The sequence below is a fragment of the Drosophila elegans genome, unplaced genomic scaffold, assembly GCF_018152505.1.
Source record: "Drosophila elegans isolate 14027-0461.03 unplaced genomic scaffold, ASM1815250v1 contig_183, whole genome shotgun sequence".
Classification (NCBI taxonomy): domain Eukaryota; kingdom Metazoa; phylum Arthropoda; class Insecta; order Diptera; family Drosophilidae; genus Drosophila; species Drosophila elegans.
In genome coordinates this window covers 868,654-895,792 of record NW_024545550.1, presented here as the reverse complement: position 1 = coordinate 895,792, position 27,139 = coordinate 868,654, and the positions used below count along the sequence as shown (strand labels likewise).

Here is a 27,139-nt window from a genome sequence, read left to right as displayed (position 1 = left end):
ATTTGTCCCCAGCGTTTGTGGCATCCAGCACTTCCAGCGGGCCGGTCATCGGCATCTAAATCTCTTTCAGAGCACTTACTATGTGGTTGTGACCTTTTCCACGGTGGGATATGGTGACTTTGTGCCGGACATTTGGCCCTCGCAGCTCTATATGGTCATCATGATTTGTGTGGCCCTCATTGTGTTGCCCACGCAGGTGAGTCAGATGAGGGATCCAATTTGGGTTCGGTATGGGACATTACCCAAAACCAAATAGTTCCGTTAAGAAGCTATCTTATGGGCGGGCAAAAGAGCCACATCAAATATTTATGCTTCCTAAGCCGGAGCGAACCTTATCCACATCCATCATCTGCATCTGGCTGAGGGTGGGAGACCTTGGTCATCAATCGATATTAATAAATAGAGGAACCCGAGATGGGACGCTGTCGATGGAAATTGTTCACCATTTGCCCGGCTGCCTGTCTGTCCGTGACCCCTGCCATTCCCCCACCGACCGACTTACCGACTGACTGACTAACTGACTGACTGACTGACTGCCATGTTCAACAATTTGCAAACAATTGTTTTATCAACAAAAACAAGCGCTGAACAAAGAGCAGAAGCAGGAGAAGAGATTCGATGGAGAAATGCGAACTAGGATGGAATCACAAAATCGGAATATTGAGAACAGCACACCCTTTTATATTAAATTACATAACTAATGCATAAATTAACAAGCTAATATAACTGAAATATATGAATTTTATTAATTTGGCAATACCATTAAGGTATTAAAAGAGTTGATACATAGTATTAGGGCGTCTCGGTTAAAGAGCATACAAATATGACAGACCACTGTTCACTTGGCCAAACGGCAAACAACAAGAGCATCCATCAAAACAGTTTTTCTACATTTTTTTCCAGCGTAGTTTCGGTGGTGGAATGAGTTTTTGTTCTGCCAGCACTAAAAGATCCAAGTGCATGTCAATATGATGCTGAATTTATGACTTTCTGGGCCCCCGCTCCTCAATAAAAACAACAAGTTGCGTGCGTTTTTGACCAAAATGTTGCAAAAACCCAGGAAAGGTGCTGGCACTAAAATCTAATTGAACTGAAATATTGTAGTGACGCTTTCAATAAACTCTGCACAAGGAGAAACTTGGTTTTATAAAAAAAAATAATATTTTTGATATTAAAATTGAACGTAGAGTTAAGAAAAAAGATTTAGTACAAAATGTAGTTCCTAACCGTGAAAAAATATAAAAGCCTTGCGTTATTATTTCAATCTTCTAAAAGCCAACTTTATACTCTACGTTTTAGTTTTATGAGACCATAAAACTGGAAAGTCTCAAGGTCGCAATAACATAAAGAAAAATGCACTTAAATTTTTTTCGTTAACCAAAGTTCTCAAACTAAAGTTTAGTTTTAATAGGATTTAATGGAATAGATAGAGAGGTTCCAGTGGAGTTTGTTAATAAAACTGGGAAAACAATAACCAAACATTATAATGATTCTTAACTTAAAAGTGCCAGGCGCCTTGAGGAAAGTTTAATCTTGATGACCACTACGATCTATAAAATTTCTGATTGATGATTGAACTAGTTAACAAATTACTCCTTGGCATACAGTTCGAACAGCTGGCCTTCACGTGGATGGAGCGGCAAAAACTGGGCGGCAGCTACAGTTCGCACCGCGCGCAGAGTGAAAAGCACGTGGTGGTGTGCTCCACCACCCTGCATGCGGACACCATCATGGACTTCCTCAACGAGTTCTACGCCCATCCGCTGCTGCAGGACTTCTATGTGGTGCTGCTAAGTCCCATGGAGCTGGACACGACGATGCGGATGATCCTGCAGGTGCCCATTTGGGCGCAGCGCGTCATCTACATTCAGGTGCGACTCGGCTTAGTAATCCGGCTTAGTTGGGAGCAAAAAAATGACCCACTCAATTGCAGGGCTCGTGCTTGAAGGATGGCGACTTGGCCCGGGCCCGCATGAACGAAGCGGAGGCGTGCTTTATCCTGGCGGCCAGAAACTATGCGGACAAAACGGCCGCCGACGAGCACACCATTCTACGCTCGTGGGCCGTCAAGGATTTTGCCCCAAATGTGCCGCAGTATGTGCAGATTTTCAGGTGGGTAAACATCTCCTCTTCCGTTTGGCGATTAATTCGATGTTCGATGTTGTTTTTTCTCTGCCATTTGCAAATATCAAACGGGCGGCGACTCAACCAATCGCACATCCTGCGGAAATTCCATTTCGCACATCCGCAGACCGGAGCACAAGCTGCATGTGAAGTTCGCGGAGCACGTGGTCTGCGAGGACGAGTTCAAGTACGCCCTTTTGGCCAACAACTGCACCTGTCCCGGCGCCAGCACACTGGTCACCCTGCTGCTCCACACATCCCGCGGACAGTACGTATACGCATGGTGGTCCTCGTGGCAGGACATGCAAAAAGTTCTCTATCCGGTGTGCGTCATCGGTTCGCTTGGATGCGTCACGTCATCGGCGGAGTCGGTGGTCAGGTCACAGCCGCTTGATTGCTCATTCAGACGTTTTTCCTCGGGCCTTTTATGTTTATTTTTTTTTTTGCGGGGGCAGCTAATTTAGCTTAGCTCGGGGTATGCCGCTAAATGCATAAGCTGGTTAGGAAGGCCATGATTCAGAGCTTACTTGGCTTACTTCTTGCTTATTGAAAGTAGTTTCCTTGCGGGAAATCCCGGAAGTTTAGGGGTGCAAAAGGAAGGCAAATCAGGTTAGCCACGAAACTATTTAGGAAACTGTTTAAATACAAGGTAAAATTAGTACTACAACTTAAAAAAAACCTAACTTTACTAAAAACAAATGCATAGTAAAAGAAATTCTGTCGGACAACGAAAATTATAGCATACTTATTGGGGAATGACTAGCTTCCTTATAAAGCACAACTGTCTTGGCTCAAAAACATCTAAGCGAACGTAAAATTGAGTTCCAGAAAGCCAACATTTTTAATTTCGTTTAGCAGTTAAACTTAGAATTGCTGGAATAGATGAGTTTTTTCAACGTGCTATCTCCTGTACTTAAATGACGGAAACTCAATTTAAAATTCCGGTTTTAATTAATAGGATTAAAAGGTGACACGTCGGAGGAAAAGTAATACTTTACTCCCTTTCGGAAAGTGCGAAAACTAGCTGAGCAAGCTTATGTAGTAGTGGTTTTATGTAAACCTTTAATTATTTGCGTCTTTGAGTTTAAGTTTCCGTGAGATGTGGTCGCGCGGCATGAAAAGCGTGATTAATCAGATGCCAGTGAATGCTAATTAAACCACCAACTGGGCCGTGACTCATGCATTTCACATGAGCCTAAGTCGCGAAATTGACGACTATTTACTGTATACGAGTACATACAAATATATGTTTGAACCATCCGCAGGGAGGGCCAGCAGAGTCCGGAGGAGTGGCACCGGCTGTACGGCAAGTGCTCCGGAAACGAGATCTACCACATTGTGCTGGGCGACAGTCGATTCTTTGGCGAGTACGAAGGCAAGAGCTTCACATACGCCAGCTTTCATTCGCATCGCAAGTAAGTGTGGCTCACCAGAGGAATGCCCATTCAGAGCTATAACTATATCCCCACCCACCTGTCCTCCCCCTCAGATATGGAGTGGCCTTGGTGGGCGTGCGTCCGGCTGAGCTGCCAGAATTCTACGAGGAAACCATTCTGCTGAACCCCGGACCCAGGCACATTATGAAAAAGGATGACACGTGCTATTACATGAGCATCACCAAGGAGGAGAATTCCGCATTTGTCGTTAATCAAAATCAAACATCGGACGCCACGGGAGCTGCCAAGGAAGGGGGCGGGGTCGGTGGCGGGGGCGGTGGCGGTGGCGGTGGCGGACCCTCCTCGTCCACCTCCCACCACCCTGCGACTGCAACTGGTGGGTAGACCCTCTTTATAACTCCACGAGTGTGTGTGTGTGTGAGCGTATGTGTGTGTGTGTGTGTGTTCGGTTCAACCATTTAAAATTCAAGCGAATGAACCAACTACTTACTATATATATATATATCCATTAACATACAAACATAAATATGATATATGAATTAAAAGCTTTCCTTATTTAGCCAAATGTTCTGTCTCTCTTTATCCTTCCTTATTACATTTTTCCGATAATCCTTATTTTTGAGGCTGAGTTAAAAGTTTTCCTTTTTCTCATTTTCCCCGAATATTCCGTTCGTTTGGTTTGTCTGAATGAAACGAAACGCTTTAAGTGTATGTTTTGTGAGCGAGTCTGCCTCGCATTAACGTTAATCATTATTACGCCTGGCCCGAATTTGTATTTTTTTTTCTGTTGGTTAAACTTTTCACTTTAATCATTTTGTATGGGTTCCACTGTGTTAATTATAATATTCCTTCGAGGGAGTATCTTGACCGCTTTATTATATTTTATAAACTTACTATATATATATATATGAAAACTAATACAACATTTGAAAATACTCGAAGAACACGTTTATAGCTCTTGAAGGCAAGGTCCTTTAGATGAAACATAGTTTCAATTAGAAATTGTTGGATAAAGAGTTTTCCCTAAACTTAGATTTTGATTGGGATTGAATAATCTAAGGCTAGTCCACACACAAACACACACAACACTAAATTTACACTTAGAAAACATAGTAAACCTAGTTTCCATTTCCACTTTCGATCAAATGTAGCGAAAATGCTAATAAGAATTGTTTTAAGCCAAAATGAATATATATAAAACATATATTGTAGCTAAAACTTTGATCGGATTTGGAAACAGAGAGGAGTGTAAGGGAAATCGCTGCAGGATTTCTATTGTGTAGTCCCACATAAACACTCGTTTGATCGTTTTATGTAATGTGTGAATGTCGCCTAAGTACAAGAATAACAAACAAAAAACTACATCATCAACTATGACAACAGCAAATCCAACAATAACAACAACAACAGTACAAGCAACAACAACAACAACAACAATTAGCACAACCTTCACATCATCAACATTACTATCAGCATCAACAACAACAGCAACAATAAATGCAACCTCAACCGCCGCAGCCGCACCACCACCAGTGCCGTCTGTTTGTGTGCGTGTGCCCCACAGTCCCAGTTACGATAGTGGTGGTGGCACCACCGGCAACACCCACTTGCAACCGTATCCGTATCCGCAATCGTATCCGCAATCGCATCCGCCAATGCAAACACCAGACAGTGGCGAGTTTGCATCACTATTTGTGCGTGAGTGTGACACCAGAATTACCAAAACCCCTTCAACGAATATAAAAAAAAACCTGCAAGTCAAGAAAACCCGCATCATTGGAATCAAAGACAAAAAAAAAAAAAATGAAGCAAAACACAATTATTTCGTTCACGTTCTTTGCCTAACTCTATCACTCACCTTAAAACCGATTCAGCGACCTCCCCATCCAAGCTATATCTTTCGTAGTTTTCCCTCTCGCCGTCTCGACTTTTTTGAAGCTTGAGCTGCCTTTATTATCTCCCCATATAACTCACATTCTCCGCACACCCATGTCAAAACACATTTCCGCAGCCATCACAACACGATTCTGCATTCCTCTTTTTCTCATATACACAATTCAAATAAATAAACCCATACATAAACACTAGGGTGGACTGTATAACATTAAAAGTTTGAAAACTACATTTTTATTTTTATGAAAGGATTTATTTATAACTTAGAAGTCACTTTCATTTATACATACGTAAACTAACGGACTTAAAAGTCTAACTTACAACTGAATTAAATTCTTTTTTTTATTGTTAAAAATAAAAAATAATAAATATTAAATACAAAAATGTATACTTCATTCTAAAAGTCTATATGTAAATAACCAAAATAATTTAAAATAAGTAATAATGAAATTAAATATTGGAAATGAATTTCTAATGCGAAATTGGTCCACCCTAATGACCACACCTAGCCTGGCCTTGCCTTTTCTCCTATTTTCTTCTTTTCCTTCAATGCAAAATTTTTTTTGTTGTTTGCTTCATTTTTCAAATGGCTTTTTCTACACGTTTCGTAGTTGTCTTTGCTCAAACATCACTTTTTCAACTTCCGCCCATCTTTTTCTACTTCCGCTTGCCTTTGCATTTCGTTCTGTTTGTCTTTGTGTTTGTGTTTGTTTCAGTGTGTGTGAGCATGAGTTTTGGATGTCTAGAAAAATGGCTGTAAATAATATATCAACCTCACGCAACAATTTGTGTAAATTAGCTGCATATAAATAGTTTAGCCTGTTGTGCGCTCAATTTAAGCCCCTTCATCGTAGCTCACCCCTTTTCCCTCAACCTCGACCCTGTAATTAAGTGACCAAAAACTATTGGCAGAAAGGGAAAGACAACATTTTGGCCAAGTTGCACCTTAATCACTTTGCCGAAAGTTTCCCGGCCAGTGCAAGCTTGTCGAGGACTTTTAACGAGTTGTTTTCCCAAGATTGTCGTGTAGATTCTCCATCTTAGCTTCTTTTTCCTACCTTTTTTGCTGTGTCACATTTTTGTCGCTCAGCGAAACTTAGTGGACATTTTACCCTGTATAGCAAGCGCCAAAGTAGCTGTAATTAGAATGGATATTGATCGACAATTTGGCCTGGCTTAATTGCACTTTACTCTCTGCCCCTCCAGCCAGCGATAATCCGACGGCTGTGATAATCTCGGACTCCAGGCAGAACCTCAAGGACACGACGGTGACCCAGACGGCGGCGACGATAACCACGACGACCCTGCCTCCTCCTTCGCAGACGATGGGATCCCCCAGCATGGCCGGCGGATCGGGTGGTGGTGGTGGAGGAGGAGGGGGAGGAGGCCTGGGACTGGGACTGGGTAGTGCCCACAGCATGGGCACCTCGCTGAGCATCACTCCAGCCACTCTGACCACCACTGGCAATCACCTCGATGTGCCCTTCGCCAACAATCCCAACCTGCTCAGTCCGGATGTGCTCAACCAGCGGAGGGGTAAGTTTGAGTCCTATTCTGAGCGGTATTATTTTTCTGGATTCACCGAAGTTTGAAATTATCTTTAGTAATAAGCTAGTTTTAAACTCAATCATCTTTAGATGTGTTGATGCTTAGTTAAATAAAGCATAGATGGTAAAAGAGGTTGTCTTGCTCTTTAAACTTCTCAATTAATATTGCCTAAGAATTTAAAAGCACAATATTTAATGTTACAGAAGGACTGCCACTGTAAATATCTCTGAACATTGCCTTAGAATATCAAACAACCGCTAATGATGATTGTCCAATTTCTTGTTTCTTTTACACTTACATTTAAGTGTAACAATGCCATCATTAACAAAATCCCAAACTCATTACTTTCAAATTATTTCTGTGTCTAGGCAGTAGACGTCCCTCGATCCTGCCCGTTCCCGATATGTTCACCTCCTCCTCGTTCAGCATCGCTGGCAATGACGATGGCGAGGAGGGGGACGAGAGTGATGATGAGATCGACGACGAGATGCCCTGGCGTTCGCCATCCGAGAAGATTGCGTAAGTATCGCCCTTCTAATCGCCTGACCTGCCTTTTGTCACTGTTCCGAGGCACCGTACCCCTCCTTCCCAGTGTAGTGACTCTCTCTCTCTCTATACATAGAGTTAAACCCACAATCCAATTGTACCACGTATGTGTGTATCACTAACTATACTTCTTAGCCAATTATATTCCATGCGAAACTAACCTCGAACATGAACTTTATGTACATAGACCATGCTAGTGTGATCTCGGCAATCCGATACGATCGAAGTACCAACTCGGTCGCTGAGGATTGAGAGACCCAACTGAATGTAAATTGTATATGTTGTATTTAAGCACTAGACACACGTCCTCTTTCCCTACTTGTAACCACCACACTATCCTTTTGTACACACATCGAACTAAACGAAAATCGAAAACTTCGCCTCAGCTGCTTGGGCGGGCACTTTCCACAATCGCGCACCTATTCGCTCATCATGAGCTCCTCGGAGGATTCCTATCAGCGAGGTTGCAGCTTCTGCAATGCCACCGCTTCCGCTTCCGCTGCTGCTGTTGCTGCTGCTGCTGCTGCTGCTGCTGATGCTGCTGCTCCTGCTAATCCCGCTTATGCTGGCGACTCACCAGGCGAGTCCGCCACCAATGGTGATTCCCTTGAATTTGCCATTGCGGTGCCATCCGAAGAGTACCTGCCGCAGTTGCGCAGGCGGGTCATGAAGAAGAGCTTTAGCTGCGATAGTGAGTGCCGCTCTGTGCCCGCAATGGGACCAGGAATGGGTTTGGGTCTGGGGGGAGGAGGAGGAGGAGGAGGAGGAGGAGCCTTGGCCAGATTGGCGGCTCGCAGGCGCCAGTTGCAGCGATGTTGCTCCTGCAGCTGCTCCACCACCACAACAACAACAACCACGCCGGCGGTGGCAGCAACAGCAGCTGCAGCAGCAGCAGCAGGAGGAAGTGGGGCAACTGCATTCACGTCGAGCAGTTCCGTAGAGACACGTCGACCGGTGCGTCCGGTTTGGGTCTACGACTACTCCTGGTAAGTCTGACGATTGGGGAGCAAGGACATTCTGCGGACATACGCCATTTGTTGAAGAGTTCTTGTCTCATTGTTGCTGTTCGTACGTTCGTTGTTGTTGCTTTTTGGTTTGCCTGCCGCAGGACATCTTTTAATGACGGCACGCCGTACCGTTTACCTTGGACCAACTGAGCAGCAACTCGAGATCCGTTACCGTTACCGTTGCCGTTGCCTAGTTGCTGTTTGTCATTGCTCTTGATGCTGGTGCATCTGCATCTGCATCTGCATCTGCATCAGCATTTGCTTCTGTTTGCTCCTTGGCTATGCTTTGTTTTTGTCAAGCTTCCATTGTGTGTTCATTGTGTAAAGGACTCGCTGGGAGCGGCAATGTTTGCCCTCATCCGCAGTGGTTGGGCAGAGTCTCGGGAAATCACACATTAAGTTTTCACCATTTGTTAATTCGTAGTGAATGCTTTGGATTTGCTCGTAGTTTTGCATTTACCCAATCCCAAAACCCCAAAACCCCTCCCATGTCGTAGATAAATCGTTTGAATCCCAGCACATTCTGCTTGCTTTCCCGCTCGTACACATCACATACCCACCCGATATCCTGCAGTCCATCGCCATCGCCATGTCCATGTCCATGTGCCACCGGAATCCACCCGTTTAACCCAGAGTTGTCTGCCATTCCAGCATCGTCAAGGGTTTTCCGCCCGTGTCACCCTTCATTGGCGTGAGTCCGACGCTCTGTTACCTGCTCAAAGAGAAGAAGCCTCTCTGCTGTCTGCAGCTGGCTCAGGTGAAACACTTTGACATCCTATTTTGGCCAGGCCGTTTAATTAGGGGGAAAACAATCACGTCCACAGGTCTGCGAGCACTGCAGCTATCGAAATGCCAAGGAGTATCAGTGGCAGAACAAGACCATCATCCTGGCAGCGGACTATGCCTCCAATGGCATATACAACTTCATCATCCCGCTGAGAGCTCACTTCCGATCGAAGACCTCGTTGAATCCCATTATCTTGCTGTTGGAAAGACGGCCAGACGTGGCCTTCTTAGATGCCCTCTCCTACTTTCCACTGGTAGGTCTAAAACACAAAACACATTTCTTCTGCAATACTGAGGGTTACACTGTCGATTAGGTCTACTGGATGCTGGGTTCGATCGATTGCCTGGACGATCTGCTGCGAGCCGGCATCACATTGGCCGAAAGTGTGGTGGTGGTCAACAAGGAGCTATCCAATTCAGCCGAAGAAGACTCCCTCTCCGATTGTAACACCATTGTGGCCGTGCAAAATATGTTCAAGTGAGTGTAGTAATTACCGGAAAAGCTTTTTAGGCCATTACATGATGCCAAACCCCCCTGCAGATTCTTTCCCAGCATCAAGAGCATCACGGAGCTGTCGCAGAGCTCCAACATGAGGTTCATGCAGTTCCGGGCCCACGACAAGTATGCCCTGCATCTCAGCAAAATGGAAAAGGTCGGTAGCGCGTTGGCCCCACGCCCGTGCATTCAGCTGACATTTGGTTAATTTGCCGCTCACTTAATTGCAGCGCGAGAAGGAGCGCGGCTCGCACATATCCTACATGTTCCGGCTGCCCTTCGCCGCGGGAGCCGTCTTCAGTGCCTCCATGCTGGACACGCTGTTGTATCAGGCCTTCGTGAAGGACTATGTGATTACGTTCGTGCGACTGCTGCTGGGCATTGACCAGGCTCCGGGTAGCGGGTTTCTGACCTCGGTGAGTGCTTATATAGTTCTAGTTGAGTGGAACTGATCTCATCTGCAACCCTTTTGCAGATGCGCATCACCAAGGACGACATGTGGATACGCACATATGGGCGACTGTATCAGAAGCTCTGCTCCACCACCTGCGAAATACCCATTGGCATTTACCGCACGCAGGACACCTCGAATGCGGACACGTCTCATGTGAGTAACTCGCCGGTCGAGAGATGGGGACCCTTCTCGGCCTTCAGCAGGCATTGTGTGCGCTTGCGTCCATCGGTGAGTCCAAGGCAAAACAGCAAAACAGCAAATCTCAAGATCCCATGAACAAGCTTCAAGATCGCGCAGCCGATCTTCGCAGGACACTCAAGAGACATTAATTTCTAACCCAACTAACACGCTCACTCACCCACTCGCCCACTCGCCCACACTTAGCCTGACTATATATCTCTCTCTCTCTATCTCTGTTTCTCTATGTCTAACTCTAACTTCCTAGCTCTACTCTAACTATAGCCTTTTACTTGTCTCTTGCTCACCTATTCGTATTTCGAGCTGCGATTAGGTACACACATCGAAACACAGCGAAAAGCAAATTGCCCAGAAAACGATAATCTTTTATCTTCAGTTGCCTGTTATCTAATTGAGTTACCCCAGATAAAGTCGAGGTTTTGGTTTCATTTTCTTCTTGGCTTAACTAAACTTTAGTTGGTGTTATCATTTTGACTTTTGTTTATATCAATCACACGCTTACGCTTTACTACTAACTGCATTGAGTCTGAAGTCTGTCGTCATACGAAGTTTTGCATATTTATCTCCAATATCGTTAAGTGCATACGTATACCTGAATCCCTCTCTCGCTCTCTCTCTATATTTATATATATATATATACATATATATATCTCCAAGTATATATAATCCTTCTCAACTTGTATCAGTTAATGACCGAAATGGTAAAGACATAGATTTATTTTATAAATAAACATACAACGATTTTCTCCCTCTAAAGTAAACTCCTAGATATTAGAATATATATACACACTTATTTAAAGCATAGCGTGCTGATTCCGATTCTGATTCCGATTACAACTCCCACTCCCATTGCAGTTTCGGTTCAGATTGCCATCCCATTTTTATTTCATTTTCCAGTAGCTCTGCTGCAAGACTCTCACCAAAAAACCCAATCGCCTGTTTATTTTTTGGATTAATTTTTGCAGTCACAGCATTCATCCTCCGATAGGTAAACAGATCAGACAGACGAACCATTTATCAGCGTTCTGTGAGCATATATATTAGATCAGGTCATTGAAATTGTTCATACAAATTACACATACGCCCCGTTGTACCAATTGACAAATTGATTTGCGTTTGTATTGGACCTGACGCACACGCACGCAGTGAGTTTCCCGAAGCGAAAAAAAAAACGAAAATGAAAATGAAAATGAATACAAAAATACCCATTAAATACCCAATGAAAATATCAGTCACACCTCATACAATCTCATATGCCTGCCCCATTAGCCTGGCCTCCAATTCGTTGTGTGTAACTGTGTGTAGTCTAGTCGTAGTTGTTGTCCTTGGGAGTGGGTAGTGGTAGCTCCATCCCGATTTCTTTTGGCCTGTTGGCTGCTGCATGTTTGGCATTTCTGGCTTTAATTTCGTTACGTTTTGTTTCGGTTTCGGTTTTGTTTTGTTTCAGTTTCTGATTCTGATTCTGGTTTTGTTTCTGTAGCTGTTTGCATGTCGCTTTTAATTAGGTGATTGCATCTGCTTGTTCTGCCAGGCCTTCTTGCAGTTGGCACTTTCTCTAACCCTTTCTCAGGCATTGAAAAACTCTTCCAATTACTGAAAGTTTTCGTTCTTGCATTGACGCGCGCGCTGATTGCTCATTAAAAATGCTTGCTCGATTTAAAAATCAATAAGACTCAGCGGCGTGAACGAAGGCAAGACAATTTTGGGTTAATTGGTAAACAAAACAGAAGAAAACCAAATTATTTAATTAGAGTAAAACAAACTTAGAAAGCAGTTGCAAAGTATTCCCAGCAGTTGAAACTTTGTTTTTCCCAATTCCCAGTTGAAAAACAAACCGCCTAACGCTTGCCCAGCACCTTCTTTCCTAGAGTTTTTATCGTTTTTTTTTTTTTCTGAAGTAACTTTTTGCTTTACGGCTTTTTAAATCAATAAATCGCGTGTTTATTTTCCTTTACATTTTATAATTTAACTGTTAGCGGAAGGGTGAAACGAAATGTTGCGTGTTTCCCGTCAACGGCATGCCTAAACAACCTAAATGTTAACAATTTTGCTAAGGCCACAACTCAACCACCACCGTACCATTCTAAACACAAACGCTCTCTCACACTCATGCATACTCGAACACTTTGAGCAGTGAAAGCGATTTGCCATTTCAATTAAAATCCAATTAAATTTGTAAATCATTTTGTGTTTAACCGAACTCATCGAACTCGAATTTGCATACACCAAACAAATCATGGGCATGCCTCAGTACGACGAGGAGACCGGCACGCCCGACTCGACGAAGGACTCAACGGAAATGCTGCGCGGGGTCACCTACCGTCCGCCGGGGTCGGCAACAGGTGGCGCCAGCAGTTTCCGGCCGCAGCCCCAGCGCCAGCGGTCAGTCAACTGTTTGGGCGGTTGCTCGGAGCGCAAGGGATCATCCGTAAGTAGCCGCGACCCACTCTCTAGCATTCTCCCATCCATTCTCCACACCTCGACTCTGTTGTCCCGGTGGCTTAAAGGTGGGGCTAACGGTTATGGGATAAATTCGGGTTCAGGTAGGTCCGTCTTGACTACATTCCGGCTTTTGCAGCATGATGTTCACTGTATGGTAGCATGTCTCACAGCAACTAAAACAACTAAACCGGCAGGCGACGATGAAGTACATCGCTCGGCCAATTCTCACTGTCCACCCGTCTGCATTTCAGTACAACAATTAACACTTACTCAGGATCAGCTAGCATATACCTAACAGACCTAATTGGGGTTTTTCTTTCACACCCATTTGACTTGATTGCGTTTGCAATCCAAAGTGTATCCACACTTTTGTTAAAATTTCAATTGCTGAAAGTAAAAACGCCAACTGGCCTGTAACTTTATGTGTACGTTAATATCCAAGACATTGTGTTTTATGAAAGTGCTCAACTCTTTTAGTATTCCATCAATCTGGCCGATGAGGCGAGGGACAACCATGCCCAGCAGATTGAGCGGGCAGAGATCGCTAATCTGGTGAGAAGTCGGATGGAGTCCCTGAATCTGCCCACCATCGACTATGACGATGTGAGTGAGAAGCGCAACCATCTGTCCTATGTGATAATCAACCCGAGCTGTGATCTCAAACTGGAGGAGGGCGATCTCATGTGAGTGACAAGCCATTAAAAGTTGTGCCAAAAACATTATTTATTTAGTAAATTTAGTTTAGTTTAGAACTCTACACTTTAAAACAGAGTTTTCTTTTCAAAACCACTAATTTCATTAAATACGTATAAGTAAAGATTAGGTTTGACTATAATTTGTATTTTTAATTTATTTATTTTCAGATACTTGGTGAGACCGTCGCCGTTCTCGGCCCAAAAGACCTTCGAGCGACACAACTCGCGCCGCAAGTCAAACATCTCGTTCTGCTCGAACATTAACCTGGGCGCCACCCAGATGCCGCAGATGAACATGAACATGAACATGAACATGAACATGGCCAATACCGCCGTCGGGGCTGGATCGCGTCGAGGATCCGGCATCGCCGGCTTGAACCCCATGCAAATGCAGAGTGTCCAGACCTTGGCCGGGTATGGATCATCCTCGCAGCGCTGTAGCCCCCCGATGCAGCAAATTAAATCGAATTCTCTTTCTCTACCCGACAGTCCGACGGTGGTTGGCAATCAGCGCGGACGGAGTAACTCATTGCGGGTTGGCTATTATTCCTTTAACACCCACACACCCCAAACACACACACCACCTGTTTCCTTCTCTATGTTCGTTTCGTTTCGTTTCGATTCACGTTTTCTGCATAGTTTGTTCGATTTTTGTTTGGAACACACACAGTGAAATCGTAATGATGGAGTTTTATGTTGCGATCACTAGTTTTAAAATACATTTATAGAAAATGTCCTCTTTGCACTTATCTAAACATTACATTAGGTCTTTAAAAGTTTCTTAAATTTCTGATCGCAATGTTAACTCTAACTTAAAATTGCTAAAGTAAGCTCCATTGAGAGCCAGCTAAAAACACGACTTATTTCTTTCACACTTTAGCCTAGTTTTATTGTTAATTTCATAACAAATTGGCTAAAACAAACGAATGCGTTCACCCCGTTGCTTTACCCTTGTTCTGGGGCAAGCGTTTGCACTCTTACACTGAGCAACAAAATTGTGGGTACACGTTTCAAAAAGAAGCCGCAGCACCCTTCCACCAAACAGCACGGCAGCCACTGCAACTGCAACTGCAACAATCGACAGCAGCAACCGCTAGAACAACTGCAACAATCAACTCCAATCAACTCCAATCAACTCAAATAATTCATAGTAATAGTTCGCACTCAGAGGAAATCACAAAAGCAAGGAACTCATGAAATAACAGACACCTTTCATACCAGTGTCCGAATCATCGAGCCGCATTTCGAGTTGAAGTTTATGTGTTTCTTCTTAGTGTCTTTGTTTAAGTTACTGCAACAATAGCCAATTTGTATGTGTAAACGTAATTGAGTTTTGTTGGCATAATAATAATGTATCCGGTTTTGGGCTTACTAACCCCACTAATGGCCGCCATTCCTGGTGGATTTTTTCCTCGTGCTTTCTCCACTTGCAGATCGACAACGACATCCTGCTCCGTCGATCCTCGTCCCTGCGACAGGGCCTTCCCAGCGTGGGCGTCAGCCACGGCCGGCGAAAGTCGTCGCTGGAGGAGATCGGCATCAGTCACTTCACCACACTGATGCAGGCAACGAACCATAGTAATCCCATCAAGATATCGCTGAACGGCAGTATCGGCATGGAGGTGGGTGCAATATAATGATGATCTCTGCCACTTCACCAGATGACTAACCCCCCTTGATCAGAATCAAATCTCGCTGCAGGTGACGCCGCCCGAGGAGCCAACACCCATGTTGGGCGTACCCTGTGTATTGGGCGGTGGTGGTGGCGGTGGCATTAACCCATCCGGAGCGGGTTCCTCCACCGGCGGCATGCTGGGCGCCGGCTCTTCGCTGGCCATCAATACCGCGGACCTGGGACCTGGACCGAGCACCTCATCCGGGGCCAGTGGTTCGCTGCAGGCACAGGACTCGCTGGGGCAGCAGTCGGCTCAAGTGTCCTCGCCACAGCACCTGCAGGGGACGATCGTATGATACAACCTGATGTGGGGGCGCCGACTCCGCTCCTCCATGTCGAAAAACAAGTGGATATAGAACACGGCCGGCACACACAGACACACCCGTAGAGATAAGTTCTAGGCAGAGCGATAGTATTAGCAACCCAAACCAAACCAGTTAAAACCCACCCACCAACCCCAAGAGGCTGTCTGTGGTGTGTGTAACCCCCGGCAAATCCATTTCGAGTTCCCTTAAGTTAGTCTCGTATGTTCAATAGATCACGATCACTATATCACTAGAGGCGCGTGCTTATCGGTTAATCCCTTAGGAGTATGTATAGATATATATATTGTAATAATATATTGCAAGTTTTGCAATTAGTTGTAAGCTAATGATTATGATGGCTTTGCACACTAAAAAGCCGCGGCAAATTGTGTTTTGGGAACAACAAATGTAGTTAAACTATTGGATAGGTGGGACTATAAAGATTTAGCAAACTGTATAACTGTATATATCTGATGCCTAGTTGTAAGCATAACCGAGAAGTCAGAAGTAGCAAACTATCAAATAGATCGGGCTAGAAAGCATAAAACCATGTATATACCTTAGGTATGACCACTTAATTGGGCTTCAGCTCGATTTAGCTTCCCCTTCCGCTTCGGAAGGAACTTCCCCTGACCCTGACCCTGACCCTGACCCACTTAAACCCCATATAGATACATATATGAAGGTGCTATCAATGTCTTGTACTATACACACACACACACTCAGATAAATGTTTTGTGAAACTTCTAGAAATGTTCTACAAAATTATAGAAAAGAAAAGTGAAAAGGTTTTCATAACATAAATTGGAACGGGCTTTGGTATACTCTAATGCTTTACAAAACCAACAACAAAAATATGTATACATATATAAGAATAAATCAAAGAATTTGTATATAAACTATATAGGTAAGAAAAACCAACCAATGCATTCAAGAAAAAACGAGAACGAAAACAAACTACTAGAACCTAATGAAACAACTTAAATCGAAAAACAACAGAATCTAGAAATAAAGTTGTAGTTTAGAGTTAACTAATTAAGACTAGTTTGGACCGAGGATCGAGTACCGGCAACTGAACCAAATTCAATGAGCTATTAGAACCAGCGTTCGCAGCTAACACAACCCTGTAGCAACGCAACCCACGTCCCTTTAACTTAATTCGATCCCAGCTATAGACTCTATAAAGTAGCTAAAACAATGTACCTACACGACCATTTACCACACAAACATCCATACACTCACTTAAAAATGTTAGTTAAAGCACCCAAAGCAGTTTTATAAGGAAATTTTAGTCAACGACGACGATGAAATGCATTCCAGTGTCTCGAGAGGAAACTAGTTAAGCTTATGCCTAGCACCCCCAGAAACCTATTTATATAGATCTGTATACTTATGTATCTGTATATCTGCATCTACCACATAGATCAAATCGATGTCTCAATGTACAAAAGTAGGTAACTAAACCGCAACTGGCATTGGCTGCAGCATTAGAGATACATTTAGTGTGAACTAGGGTATAAACTTGCTGTAATATTTATCGGCGCCATGCTCTTTAAAGCATGTCGAACAGAACTCACAATAAACTCAAACTATAGTTGGAAATAACATGATCGGCTTATTATTTAAAGCTTTCGTGAACTCTGTAAAGGTAAGAAATGGTACTTATCAATAACTACATATATGTTTTGATTGGTTTTCTTGTATCAAATTAGCATGATATATAAAAGATAGAAAAAGATACAGAAAAAGATTTCCCAAAATGAATATTTTTAGAACCACATGGAGGGAATTCAGTTCTTAGAGCACTCTTTAGACATTGTAAGAATATTAATTCCTACAAAAGTTTTATAAATATTATTTATATTTTCTTAATCGCTATTCACAATGAATGCCAACATTTAAGGACCAAATCTTTCCGGGAAGGCCAAAGATGTTTAACACTTTCCAATTGTTTTAAAATTCCCAATAAAATCAGGCATTAACAAAATGTAGTAAAGAATTATTAAAATCATTATCCAATTTATGCCTCGGCTATTGATTTATCATTTAAAATGAACTCCTGTTTAAGACTGGTTTCTCTTTATTAATTATTGTTCTTTGAGTAGCTTTACATAAAATGGCACACAGGCACTCCTAGTTAGTTAATTAAATTAAGTTTAGTTTACTTCATTTCTTTTTCAGCGCTTTGGTTAACTTGCTTTCTTTGTGATTGTATACGTATCGAAAAATAATTTCACCATCCACCAAACATAGACTTAGTAGCCGGGGTAGGGCGTGGGCAAAGTGCATCCTGTGGAGCCGCTGGTGCACTTGCAGCTCTTTCCGGACGGAGCCTGTCGGTTCACCAGACAGAGCCGGGCGTCCGTGCATCCGCCGTTGTTGATTTGACAGGCACTTTGGTACTGCGGGCAGTGCTGCTCCACGACCGTCATGCCGTACATCTTGTGGCTGCCAAAGAAGGGCGGCTGGATGGCCTTCTGCCGTGTGCCCAGGCTGTCCACGATCTCAACTTTTTTGCTAAAAGAAGTAAAAGCAACATGTGGCTTTAGGCAAAGTCTGTCGATGAGGTTGGTCCTTGGAAACTCACGTGGTCCAGTCCGTCCAGTAGAACTGATCGTGTGTGTAGGTGAGTCCGAAGGGATAGGACAGCTCGTTGGAGATGGTGCGTACTTGGCGGTTCTGAGGGTCGATGCACTCCACCTTCTTGGTACCTGCATCTGCAAAGCACACCTCGCCAGAGTTCTCGAGCACCACCAGGGAGTTGGGCAGCGTTACCGCCTCCTGACTCAGCAGAAGTTCCCGACCAGTGCCATCCAGGTTGGACATTTCGATTTTGGGCGAGTAACGGTCCCAATCCGACCAGAACAATTTTCTAGAATAGATAATCCACTTGGTATTAGTATTACTAAAAAAAAAAACCCAGGAAAAGCACTTACTCCCTATAGGGATCCACGGCAATGCCACGTGGGTTCACCAGCTGCTTATTGATGAGCACCGTCCGCAGCGTAGGATCGTCCAGACTGGCCACCTCAATGGTGTCCTTGGCCGAATCCGCCCAGTAAAGGCGGCGCGAGATCACATCGATGGCAATACCCTCGGGAGATTCGATGTCTGAGTAAAACAAATGGTCAGGAAATGGACTCTTTGAGCTGATGTCATTGGCATACCCGTGGTGATGAAGGGACGTGCATCGGAGCCGTCGTACTTGGCGCTTACGATTTTCTTGGTCGAAATATCGCCCCAGTAGACACGACCCTCAACACAATCCTTGTCCAGACCAATGGCCATCTGGGCCACCGAAATGGGCCGTACGTTGCGTCCGTTCAGGGGAACGCGAGCAATCATCACGCCCTGGCTGACGATCAGGAAGTCCGATTCGTGCTGTTGACGCTCCTGGCACAAGGATCCATTGCCATAGAAACCTGGAATCGAAAGGAAACATTGTATGTTTAGGTTTTAAAAACAAAGTAATCCACGATGTCACCACATTTATAAGTATTGTAGGTGCCATAGAAATCCCTAGGGTTTTTAAAATCTACAAGCTCAAGGAATTTATTCCGAATAATGGCGGTAATTTCAAAATTCTAATGATTTTTTTTTGGATCCCCTCATCATTAAATTATGATTATGATTATAAAGTAGGTGTTGTTTTAGGGATCATAGTATCAATCTCGGTATCAGTCTTTTCTAGGCCTTTACTTTTTTGCCAAATCTTTTTTTTTCCTCTTTTTAAATTTTCAGTTTCTTGCTTAATCATTCGGTAAGTATCCATTTTTGGATTATTTATACTTGATAATTAATATTTATATTCCATTAAGGAATGCGTCGTGCCCAGAATCTGTTGACCCAAATGTGGCGGCCATCCAGCGGTGGGCTTAAATTGAAATACCGCTCTTTCAACCAGCAAAACTTTACTCCCAAAAGTCCCGAAGAGGCACTTAAGCGACCAACGCACTACCAGTCTATGCGCGAATTCTTTATGCATCCGCTGACCTGGGACCGCAACAACGGCTACTTTAATGTGGTGCTGGCCCTAAGCATCTTCGGTTTCTGCTTCTTTAACTCTTGCGCTCCGTGCGAACAACGGATGAGCGGAATTGAGGAGCGCTCAGTGAATCCAGATAGATCCAGGTTGGGACCCAACTCACCCTGATTGCAGACGCAGACGAGACCGGAGTTGGTCGATCGGCACTGGGCATTCATGTCGCACAGCGTCGGGTTGTTCAGGCAGTTCTGCTCCTCGATGCACACGTAACCATCGCCGTTGAAACCAGCATTGCACTGGCACTCGTAGTTCGCGGGATCCCTAAAAATATATAGAGAAACACAAAAGTAATTAGATTTTCTTTTCATTGAATTTCCCTATGATCGCTTTAGATGCAAAATTAAAATTGATTTTAATCTTAATAATAATTAGATTTTATTTTCATTGATTTCCCGATGATCGTCTCAGATACAAAATTTAAATTAATTGCAGTACTTTATTGTATTTGTTTTCGACAGACTACAATTTATTGTCTTCATTTCAATCTAAAAAAGATGTAAAAATAAGTCATTGTAAAAAGAAGTCAATCCTTATTTAACTATCTATCTATCTTTTAATCCTGCTTTAATATGCTTAAATATAGAATACTGCTCATGGAAATCAAACTCGAGCACTTACTCGGTGGGTTCGCAGGTGGCATGGATGCCGCAGTTGTTCACCACGTGGCAGGAGAGGGGCTTGCTGGTGCATCCCGTGAGGGCATCGCCCTGGTATCCCTCGAGGCAGTCGCAGAACTGGGTGCTCTGCACCGGGTCCCACTTGCAGATGGCATGGGAGCCGCAGAAGACGCTGCCGCACCGTCCCACCGGTACACAGTGGTCGCTCACGTCCCGCTCGAAGTCCGCTTGGCAGCGGCAGACGCCGTCGTCGCAGAAGGCGTTCTCGCCGCACTGCTCGGCGGCCTGGCACTCGTCGGCCAGTTGGCAGCGGAAGCCGTCGCCGGCATAGCCCGCCTGGCACTGGCACTCCGACTTGCCCATCTGGTCGTTGTAGACGCAGGCAGCATTGACGTCGCACATGTCGGGTATCTGGAAGTCAAGTGGTTGGGGTTTCATGGCGGATTCTTATGGGGGTCATAGAGGAAATAGCCATAGGACTCACAATATCACAGGAGTCCTCGCTGGTCGGTTCACAGGTGTAGCCATCACCTCGGAATCCCGGCAGGCAGGTGCATCCGTGGCGCAGCTCGTGGTTGTTCCAATTGCAGGTGGCATTGATGTGGCAGTTCTCATCCACGTCGCACGGAACTGAAGGGTATGACAAGCGAACTTTGATCACTGATCACATTACATTATTGTTAGTCTTCGAAATCTCACTCAAATCAAAGTCTTGGGCGAAGGAGCACCGCTGGCCATCCTCGGTCAGGTCGTATCCATAGGGGCATCGGCATTCGCCCAGAGAATCGCATAGCGGATCCACATCGTGCCGGTCGAACAGAGACTCGCAGCGATCGTTCTCCCAAACCTCGTTGGCTCCGCACAGGCGGTTGCACGTGAAGCCGTCGCCCTCGAAACCTTCGTGGCAGGTGCAGCGACCTTTGTAGCAGTCGGCGTCCTTTGAACAGCGCTGTTTAACGGATGATGTTGTGTGTTAGTGCAAAAACAAGTTAACTAACTTCCGCAAGCCGAAGCTTTAATACCCTTGAAGGTATAGCAAAAATTGATGAATATGTACTGTGTATAGCCGATTGGTGAGTATGACAGACATATAGTTTGGCAGTTAAACGATACTGTCAACCCTTAAAATTATATAAAACCATAATATAAGACAGAGGATATAGACAAGACTCCAAAGTAAAATATTCGCTACTCTCAAAGCTGATAAACTTATATCTAGTCTATCTACAATCGTTAAGTTAACATACGTATGCTGCCTTCAAATTGCTAGGATCTGCCGAAACTTAAGGTATTTAGGAAGCTATTATCAGTACAACTGTACTTAGTGCTACTTCTGTAAGGAGTATCACTTCTCATTTTTTGAAGTTAAATTTTGTCACTACTTAGTTGGGTATTTCCCTTTGCAGTATATTTATACTCTCATTAGTGTGACTATTAGCTATCGCAAGTATTTTGGTTTAATTGATCAACCTACGTAGCAGTCGTCGGGATATGGATGGTCCACTGGGGTATCCTGGCCTTGCTCCTCATCCTGATCCTGATTTGGATTGGGGCTTGGAGTGGTATCGGCGTTGGACTCCTCTTGGCCCGGATTCGCTGGCGTGTACGCAATATTGTCGGCAGTGCTGTTGGACAGACAACGGTAGCCGTTGCCCTGGAAGCCCTCGGCGCAGTAGCAGTTGAAACCGCCCTCCGTGTTGGAGCAGATGGCGTTCTCGTCGCAGACATGGTGGCCCGAGGCGCACTCGTCGATGTCCACGCAGACCTCCACGCCCCGCTCGTCCACCTGGGCGGCAAAGCCATGATGGCAGTCGCACCGATAGGTGTCCTCGTACGGAACGCACACGGAGTTGTCCACGCATTCGGCGGTGCCATCGTTGCAGGCGTTCGACTCGGCGGTCACGCCCACCTTGCTCATGGCGCTTATGCGCAGGGCGTGGTCACTGTCCACATAGTCCAGGGCCACCTTGGAGGTCTTCTGCAGCACCTTGGTGGCACTGGGATCCGGCTCGTCATCCCGCAAGCAGCTGCGGTACAAGATACGTTGCTCCACCTGCAGATGCGATTCATGGGTTACTACCTATATTCACCCGCTGATGATTTGATCTCACCTGCAATTCCAGGACGCGTTGTTCTCCCGTGATCTCCAGCTTGTGCACCTGCACGGACTTGAGTTCTCCGGGCCGCTCGAAGGTGTACTCCTCGACGTATTCGGGCAGATGGAGGACCGCCTGGGCGGCCACCGCCGGCACCTCGCCGTACAGCTCGATCTTGACGGACAGCTGGTCCCAGTAGTTGAGGCCCTCGAAGGTCTGGTTCACATGGAGGCTCTCCCCGGAGCCGAACTGCAGGCGGGAGACGTGGGTGTAGACGCCGCCGGTCAGCTGGTAGCCATTGGCCACGCCGCCCACCGACTTGGCGAACAGCCAGGGCACGGTGGTCAGCAGCGGCAGGGCCAGTCGCAGCCGGGCGCCCTGCTCGGCGGTCAGTGGATGGATGGTGGTGTAGGTGCGACCTTCGCTGGTCACCACATACGACTGCAGTTTGGCCTCCTCGTCCACGGGCTGGTGGTTGAGCTCACCGGCCAGCGATCCCGTCACTCGGATGGGCTGGTCGTTGGCCAGACAGGATTTCCCGTTGCCATAGAATCCGGACCCACAGACGCAGCAGTATCCTTCGGCCTTGTCGTGACACTCGGCGCTCTTGTGGCACTGATGGGCATGGGCCTGGCAGCTCTGGGCCAGAGCGGGCGACTCCGTGCGGGTCTCGGCATTGTCGGGCGTCCTCACATTCAGCTCGGGCTCAATGGGAGCCACCTCGAACAGCCAGACTCCGGGCACGCCCAGGTTGGTGCTTTCACTCAGGAAACGGGCCTGAAAATGGGTATATTAATAGAGTCTCATCCACTAAGTATGATGGTAAGTTGGTAGGAAACTACATATTTACTAACTCTAGGTCAACTAATGGTTCAGAGGTTAATCTAAGACAAGACTTTATGCCTGCACACACTAAACAAGGAATGAAACATACAAGAATAGCCGTTCTGGATCATCAGCGTGGAAATCACTTACTCACTTGCCCTATTAAATCGGTTTCTCAAATTATGCCGCTAGAAACAGTTGGGAATTATAGCGCGCTAAAATAAGAAGCTAGCCTATGGCATTAAGTCTCGTCTAAGATTTGACTTAAATGGCTGACAAAGAGAGAGGTTTATCACTTCTCAGTAAAACAGTAGCACAAAATAGTCCAATAGGTTATAGTATGTCCCTAGCACTTACATCCTCCGATCCGGAACCATTCAAGTTGTAGTAACGCCCATCTTCAGCCACGAATCCAGCCTGGGCACGGATGTCGGGCAGCCCCAATCCAGCGGTCTCGCCCTGCACCCAATTCAGACCGCCATCTGGATAAATGAACTGCACAAAGGTCTCCTGTTCGCCGGCGATCAAGGCCACCTGAAAGGTGTTCACACGATCCGTCTTGGAATCGAAGTAACCCACATTTGTCCACGTGGCCACGATCACCTGGTGTGCCTTAAAGTCGGGTTGACTGCTGAATGCGTAACGCACAAGACTGGAAGCTTTTTCGAGAATCTCCTGCTCCTTGGTCTCGAACAAAGAGATGGAGGTGTCATCATTACTGCTCGAAGTGTCCACATTCGAGTAGAAGGCCGCTATCGAGGGATACTCGAGCGGAAAGGCCTGGTTCACGTACTCTGGAAACTCCAAGTTGAAAGTTAAAATGCCATTGGTGTTGATCTGAAAGGAAAACCATACAAATAAGAGTCAATATGAGTTTAATGCTTTTAAAGCTTAAAGCTAAAATAACATATGTTATTGTTATTATATCATTTTGATTCAAAACTAACAAATACCGAAGGGCACTTTCCCAAGGTAATTTTTTTTTATTTGTGCATGGGAATAAGGAAGTTACACTTGGGATCGTTTGAAGTGGAAATACTTGGCCTCCATATGGCGTGGCGTGAAGTGCTAACGGGCCACTTAACTCTAATGGGCATTCTCCTGGCGGAAACAAAACAACAACAAACCATTAACAAGGCGGCAAATGATCTGACGAAGGGACGTGCACTCGAGATGCATAATATAGGCATGAAGGGATCTCCTAATTGAGTCCTCGGCCGACATCCGCCTAACGATCCGTCTAAAATTAGCGGCATCTCCAGCGAAGCAACAGGCAATCTGAATAAACAACTGGCAATTGGAGCACAGGTGTTTGGGAAATGCCTTTCTTGTGGCTGCCGACAGCCGACAGCCAACAGCATAAATCATGTCTATCTTCTGGCACCACGGGCTCCAATCATCTCCGCAGGGGAACGCGCCATGTCTAGGAATTCCGGCAGCTTGGCAGGTGATTTGTACGGATTCCTATCTCCACATGGAAAATCCACATGCCGCAAAAGATGCCAAATTGAGGTTGGGTAAGCAAACATCAAATACTTTATTCTTCTTGGCCTGTTTAAACCACTTGAAATGTTCCAGATTTGAATAGAACTTAATTTTCTGGTACAAAATGTTGCCATTTTGGGAAAATTCAAGTCATAAATTTATAGTTAAATTTTTTATGTCTACGTTAAAAAAAAATAAACAATAATGTATTTGCTATTAATGGTGCGAAAAAAAGTGTTTTCGTTATGTATTAAAAAAAATACTAAAAGAGATTTCAAAGTAATTTGATTGTACACAAATAATTTGGCTTTCTTTATTTTTTTGTATTATATACACAAAAGTCTGTTAATCGCAGATTATTAATCAGAAAGCAAGTAAGATCTTTGATTTAATGAAATATAATAATATAAATTTCAAGAAGTGTATAACAACATGTTTTGCTTATCAGAAATATAGGTATGACTAGACTTTTTAACAAATCTTGGCTGGGGTTATTCACACGCTTTCGTGGATTGCAATATGACAAATCTATTTATATGCCTTCAAAATGGTTTCGACACCAATTTGACCCAAGAGCTTTGGAACTGGGCGACAGGCGACAGGCGACAGGCTCCTCTCTGATCTTAGCGACCATTTTGTCAAGGAATTTGAATGAAATTTATGGATTTCTATGGCCAAAGTGCTCGTTTCGATTCTGTGCCGCGTGCTGTTTCTCTACGTCAGACACATAAATTCAGTTAATTAACTAACAAAATGCAGAGCAGCAAAATAAAGAAAACGAAAATGAAAATGAAATAGAAAATCGTTCAAAAATAGGCGACACTCTCAATTCGGAGAACTCATAACATAACTTTGGCTGCCAAGTGCCAAATCCACTCAGACACTGTTCGCTGTTCAGACACTCGGATGCGGATGCTCACAACTCTGGCATCTGGCATTTGGCCAAGGCGGCAAAAGTGACATCAATGGGTTCGCTTCGGTTTGGTATGGTTTTGGTATGGTATGGTCTTGGACCACCCTCAAGTGGCTGCGGATTGTAGCTGCGGATATATGGCATGTGGATTGGGACACCCATGCGCGAGGTGTGTGTGTGTGGAAATCGATGTACGACCTGTCATGTTTTGCCGAAAATGAATGCCGCCTATAAATACGCGGGCCACAACAAAGCAGCCTGCTTGCCCAGAAATAGAAAACTAGTAGTCAAGAAACGAAACTATTTTGAAGCGCGTTGTGTATTTGCATATTGATTGAGTCTTATCGGCGAAGCACGGACACGGAGCTAATCACCTCGTCACCCTGCTAGCTGCAAAAATTCATTCAGTGCACAACACAACAATCTTCGAGATACTTTGTAGCCGACCTGAACCTTGGATTTATTAAAGGGGGGTAATATATTAGTAATATGCTACTCACAAATAGCTGCTCATACTGCTCGCCGTAGAAGTGAATGGGCTGTTCCAGTTGCAACGCGACAAATTCGCTATCGCCCTTGGCCAGGTACTGGATGCTGCCCGAAGATCCTTCCACGAACTCGTAGAACTCCGAGGATCGCAAGCTGTCCAGATAGTGCTCGAACTGACCGCTGACCAGGATCACCGAACCGAGCAGCAGGCAGGCAAGGAATTTACTGCCGAAGCTCGGCATTATGGCGGAATATAGGGGCTTCCTTTTGCCTTATATATAGCTTTGCTGATTTTTGTTGACTTTGACACGGCGAGGATTTCACAATGTCGCCAAAGGCATTTTCACACTAGACACTGAAACGAATTCCTAGAACACTTTTGCTTTCGCCTCAAGTTTGATCCAAAAATATAGGCGATTTATAAATAAAATGGGTATACGAATATATATATATATATATGCAGAGGTGTACGGCGTGTGTATAGTTTGACAGATTTTTGGAACTGTCGCTCCAAGTGGCGGAGGAGCTCTGCCTTTGCTTTTCTGCTTTTCGTTTGCTTCCTGAGCACGCGAGCAAGGAAAACCGAACGAACCGCACGCTTTGCCAACAGATTCTCGACTGATTGGACGTCGTCTTCGCTGTGGATTCTCCTCGACTCGGTGCTCATCCGTCCGTTACACTCGAGTATCTGTGTGAGCTGCTGGCCAGTGTATGTATGTATGTGTATGGGTGAGTGCCGGAAAGCGAGAGTTTCTCTGGAGGCCGCCGCAGATACCATACATTTGTGTCCCAAAATGGGATCCACAAACTGCAATCCCTGCCAGATGCCGTTCAATTATGACTATTCTTTGTTGATGTTTACCATCAACAACCGTTCGTGGCTTGGGCACTCAACTCATGCAGGGAGTACCTAATTATATCCAAATAAAATAATCAGTTATTAATGCAATTACGACTAAAAAATGTAAAGACAACCTCCATATAAATCCCGAAATCACATAAACTTATAATACTCGGAATCATATGACTTTATAAGAATAAGATTAAGAATATTAAGAATATATCAAATAAATAGTTAATGACCAATATTTTTTGACAAAGAA

The 27,139-nt window shown here is 44.8% G+C and overlaps 3 protein-coding genes across 16 annotated transcripts in view; 2 read left to right on the top strand and 1 right to left on the bottom strand.

The window, feature by feature from the left end:
* LOC108140328 (potassium channel subfamily T member 2) overlaps window positions 1–17,171 on the top strand; it is a 124,049-nt gene extending 106,878 nt beyond the window's left edge. For 4 of the 14 annotated variants that reach the window (XM_041707764.1, XM_041707761.1, XM_041707762.1 and 1 more), the window contains 19 exons: window positions 13–196; window positions 1,608–1,871; window positions 1,934–2,112; window positions 2,252–2,392; window positions 3,390–3,539; window positions 3,614–3,897; window positions 6,621–6,950; window positions 7,331–7,481; window positions 9,167–9,272; window positions 9,340–9,555; window positions 9,616–9,779; window positions 9,843–9,954; window positions 10,028–10,213; window positions 10,273–10,479; window positions 12,701–12,877; window positions 13,369–13,574; window positions 13,755–14,121; window positions 15,020–15,208; window positions 15,270–17,171. In XM_041707764.1, coding sequence (XP_041563698.1) covers window positions 13–196; window positions 1,608–1,871; window positions 1,934–2,112; window positions 2,252–2,392; window positions 3,390–3,539; window positions 3,614–3,897; window positions 6,621–6,950; window positions 7,331–7,481; window positions 9,167–9,272; window positions 9,340–9,555; window positions 9,616–9,779; window positions 9,843–9,954; window positions 10,028–10,213; window positions 10,273–10,479; window positions 12,701–12,877; window positions 13,369–13,574; window positions 13,755–14,121; window positions 15,020–15,208; window positions 15,270–15,557 — 3,901 coding nt within the window. In that variant the 3' untranslated portion in view covers window positions 15,558–17,171. Of the gene's footprint in view, window positions 1–12; window positions 197–1,607; window positions 1,872–1,933; window positions 2,113–2,251; window positions 2,393–3,389; window positions 3,540–3,613; window positions 3,898–4,904; window positions 5,220–6,620; window positions 6,951–7,330; window positions 7,482–7,894; window positions 8,495–9,166; window positions 9,273–9,339; window positions 9,556–9,615; window positions 9,780–9,842; window positions 9,955–10,027; window positions 10,214–10,272; window positions 10,480–12,700; window positions 12,878–13,368; window positions 13,575–13,754; window positions 15,209–15,269 lie in introns of those variants that run through there. The other 10 variants (XM_041707755.1, XM_041707757.1, XM_041707760.1 and 7 more) reach the window with 8 other exon arrangements.
* Window positions 17,172–17,628: 457 nt separating this feature from the next.
* On the bottom strand, window positions 17,629–26,669 carry LOC108140339 (nidogen). The gene is made up of 12 exons (XM_017263029.2): window positions 26,048–26,669; window positions 23,507–23,986; window positions 22,340–23,101; window positions 21,703–22,281; window positions 20,928–21,177; window positions 20,713–20,858; window positions 20,230–20,639; window positions 19,715–19,872; window positions 18,734–18,988; window positions 18,503–18,677; window positions 18,154–18,438; window positions 17,629–18,083 (listed from the first exon to the last, which is right to left on the bottom strand). Exons 1-12 carry the CDS (start codon window positions 26,276–26,278, stop codon window positions 17,822–17,824), a joined length of 3,993 nt encoding a protein of 1,330 aa, XP_017118518.1. The 5' UTR covers window positions 26,279–26,669; the 3' UTR covers window positions 17,629–17,821.
* On the top strand, window positions 19,176–19,710 carry LOC108140326 (the record flags this gene model as incomplete). Its single annotated transcript, XM_017263010.2, has 2 exons — window positions 19,176–19,326; window positions 19,385–19,710. A coding segment is annotated over exon 2 (324 nt), but the record flags the coding sequence as incomplete, so codon positions are not given.
* Window positions 26,670–27,139: the final 470 nt, after the last annotated feature.

Excerpts from the sequence above, each read along its gene's own strand:
- LOC108140339 (XM_017263029.2), bottom strand. The coding sequence starts at position 26,278 with ATGCCGAGCTTCGGCAGTAAATTCCTTGCCTGCCTGCTGCTCGGTTCG. Across the intron at positions 22,282-22,339 it reads AACGCGTCCTGGAATTGCAG|GTGGAGCAACGTATCTTGTA; the intron begins GTGAGATCAAAT and ends TCGCATCTGCAG. Across the intron at positions 19,873-20,229 it reads GCCACCTGCGAACCCACCGA|GGATCCCGCGAACTACGAGT; the intron begins GTAAGTGCTCGA and ends ATATATTTTTAG.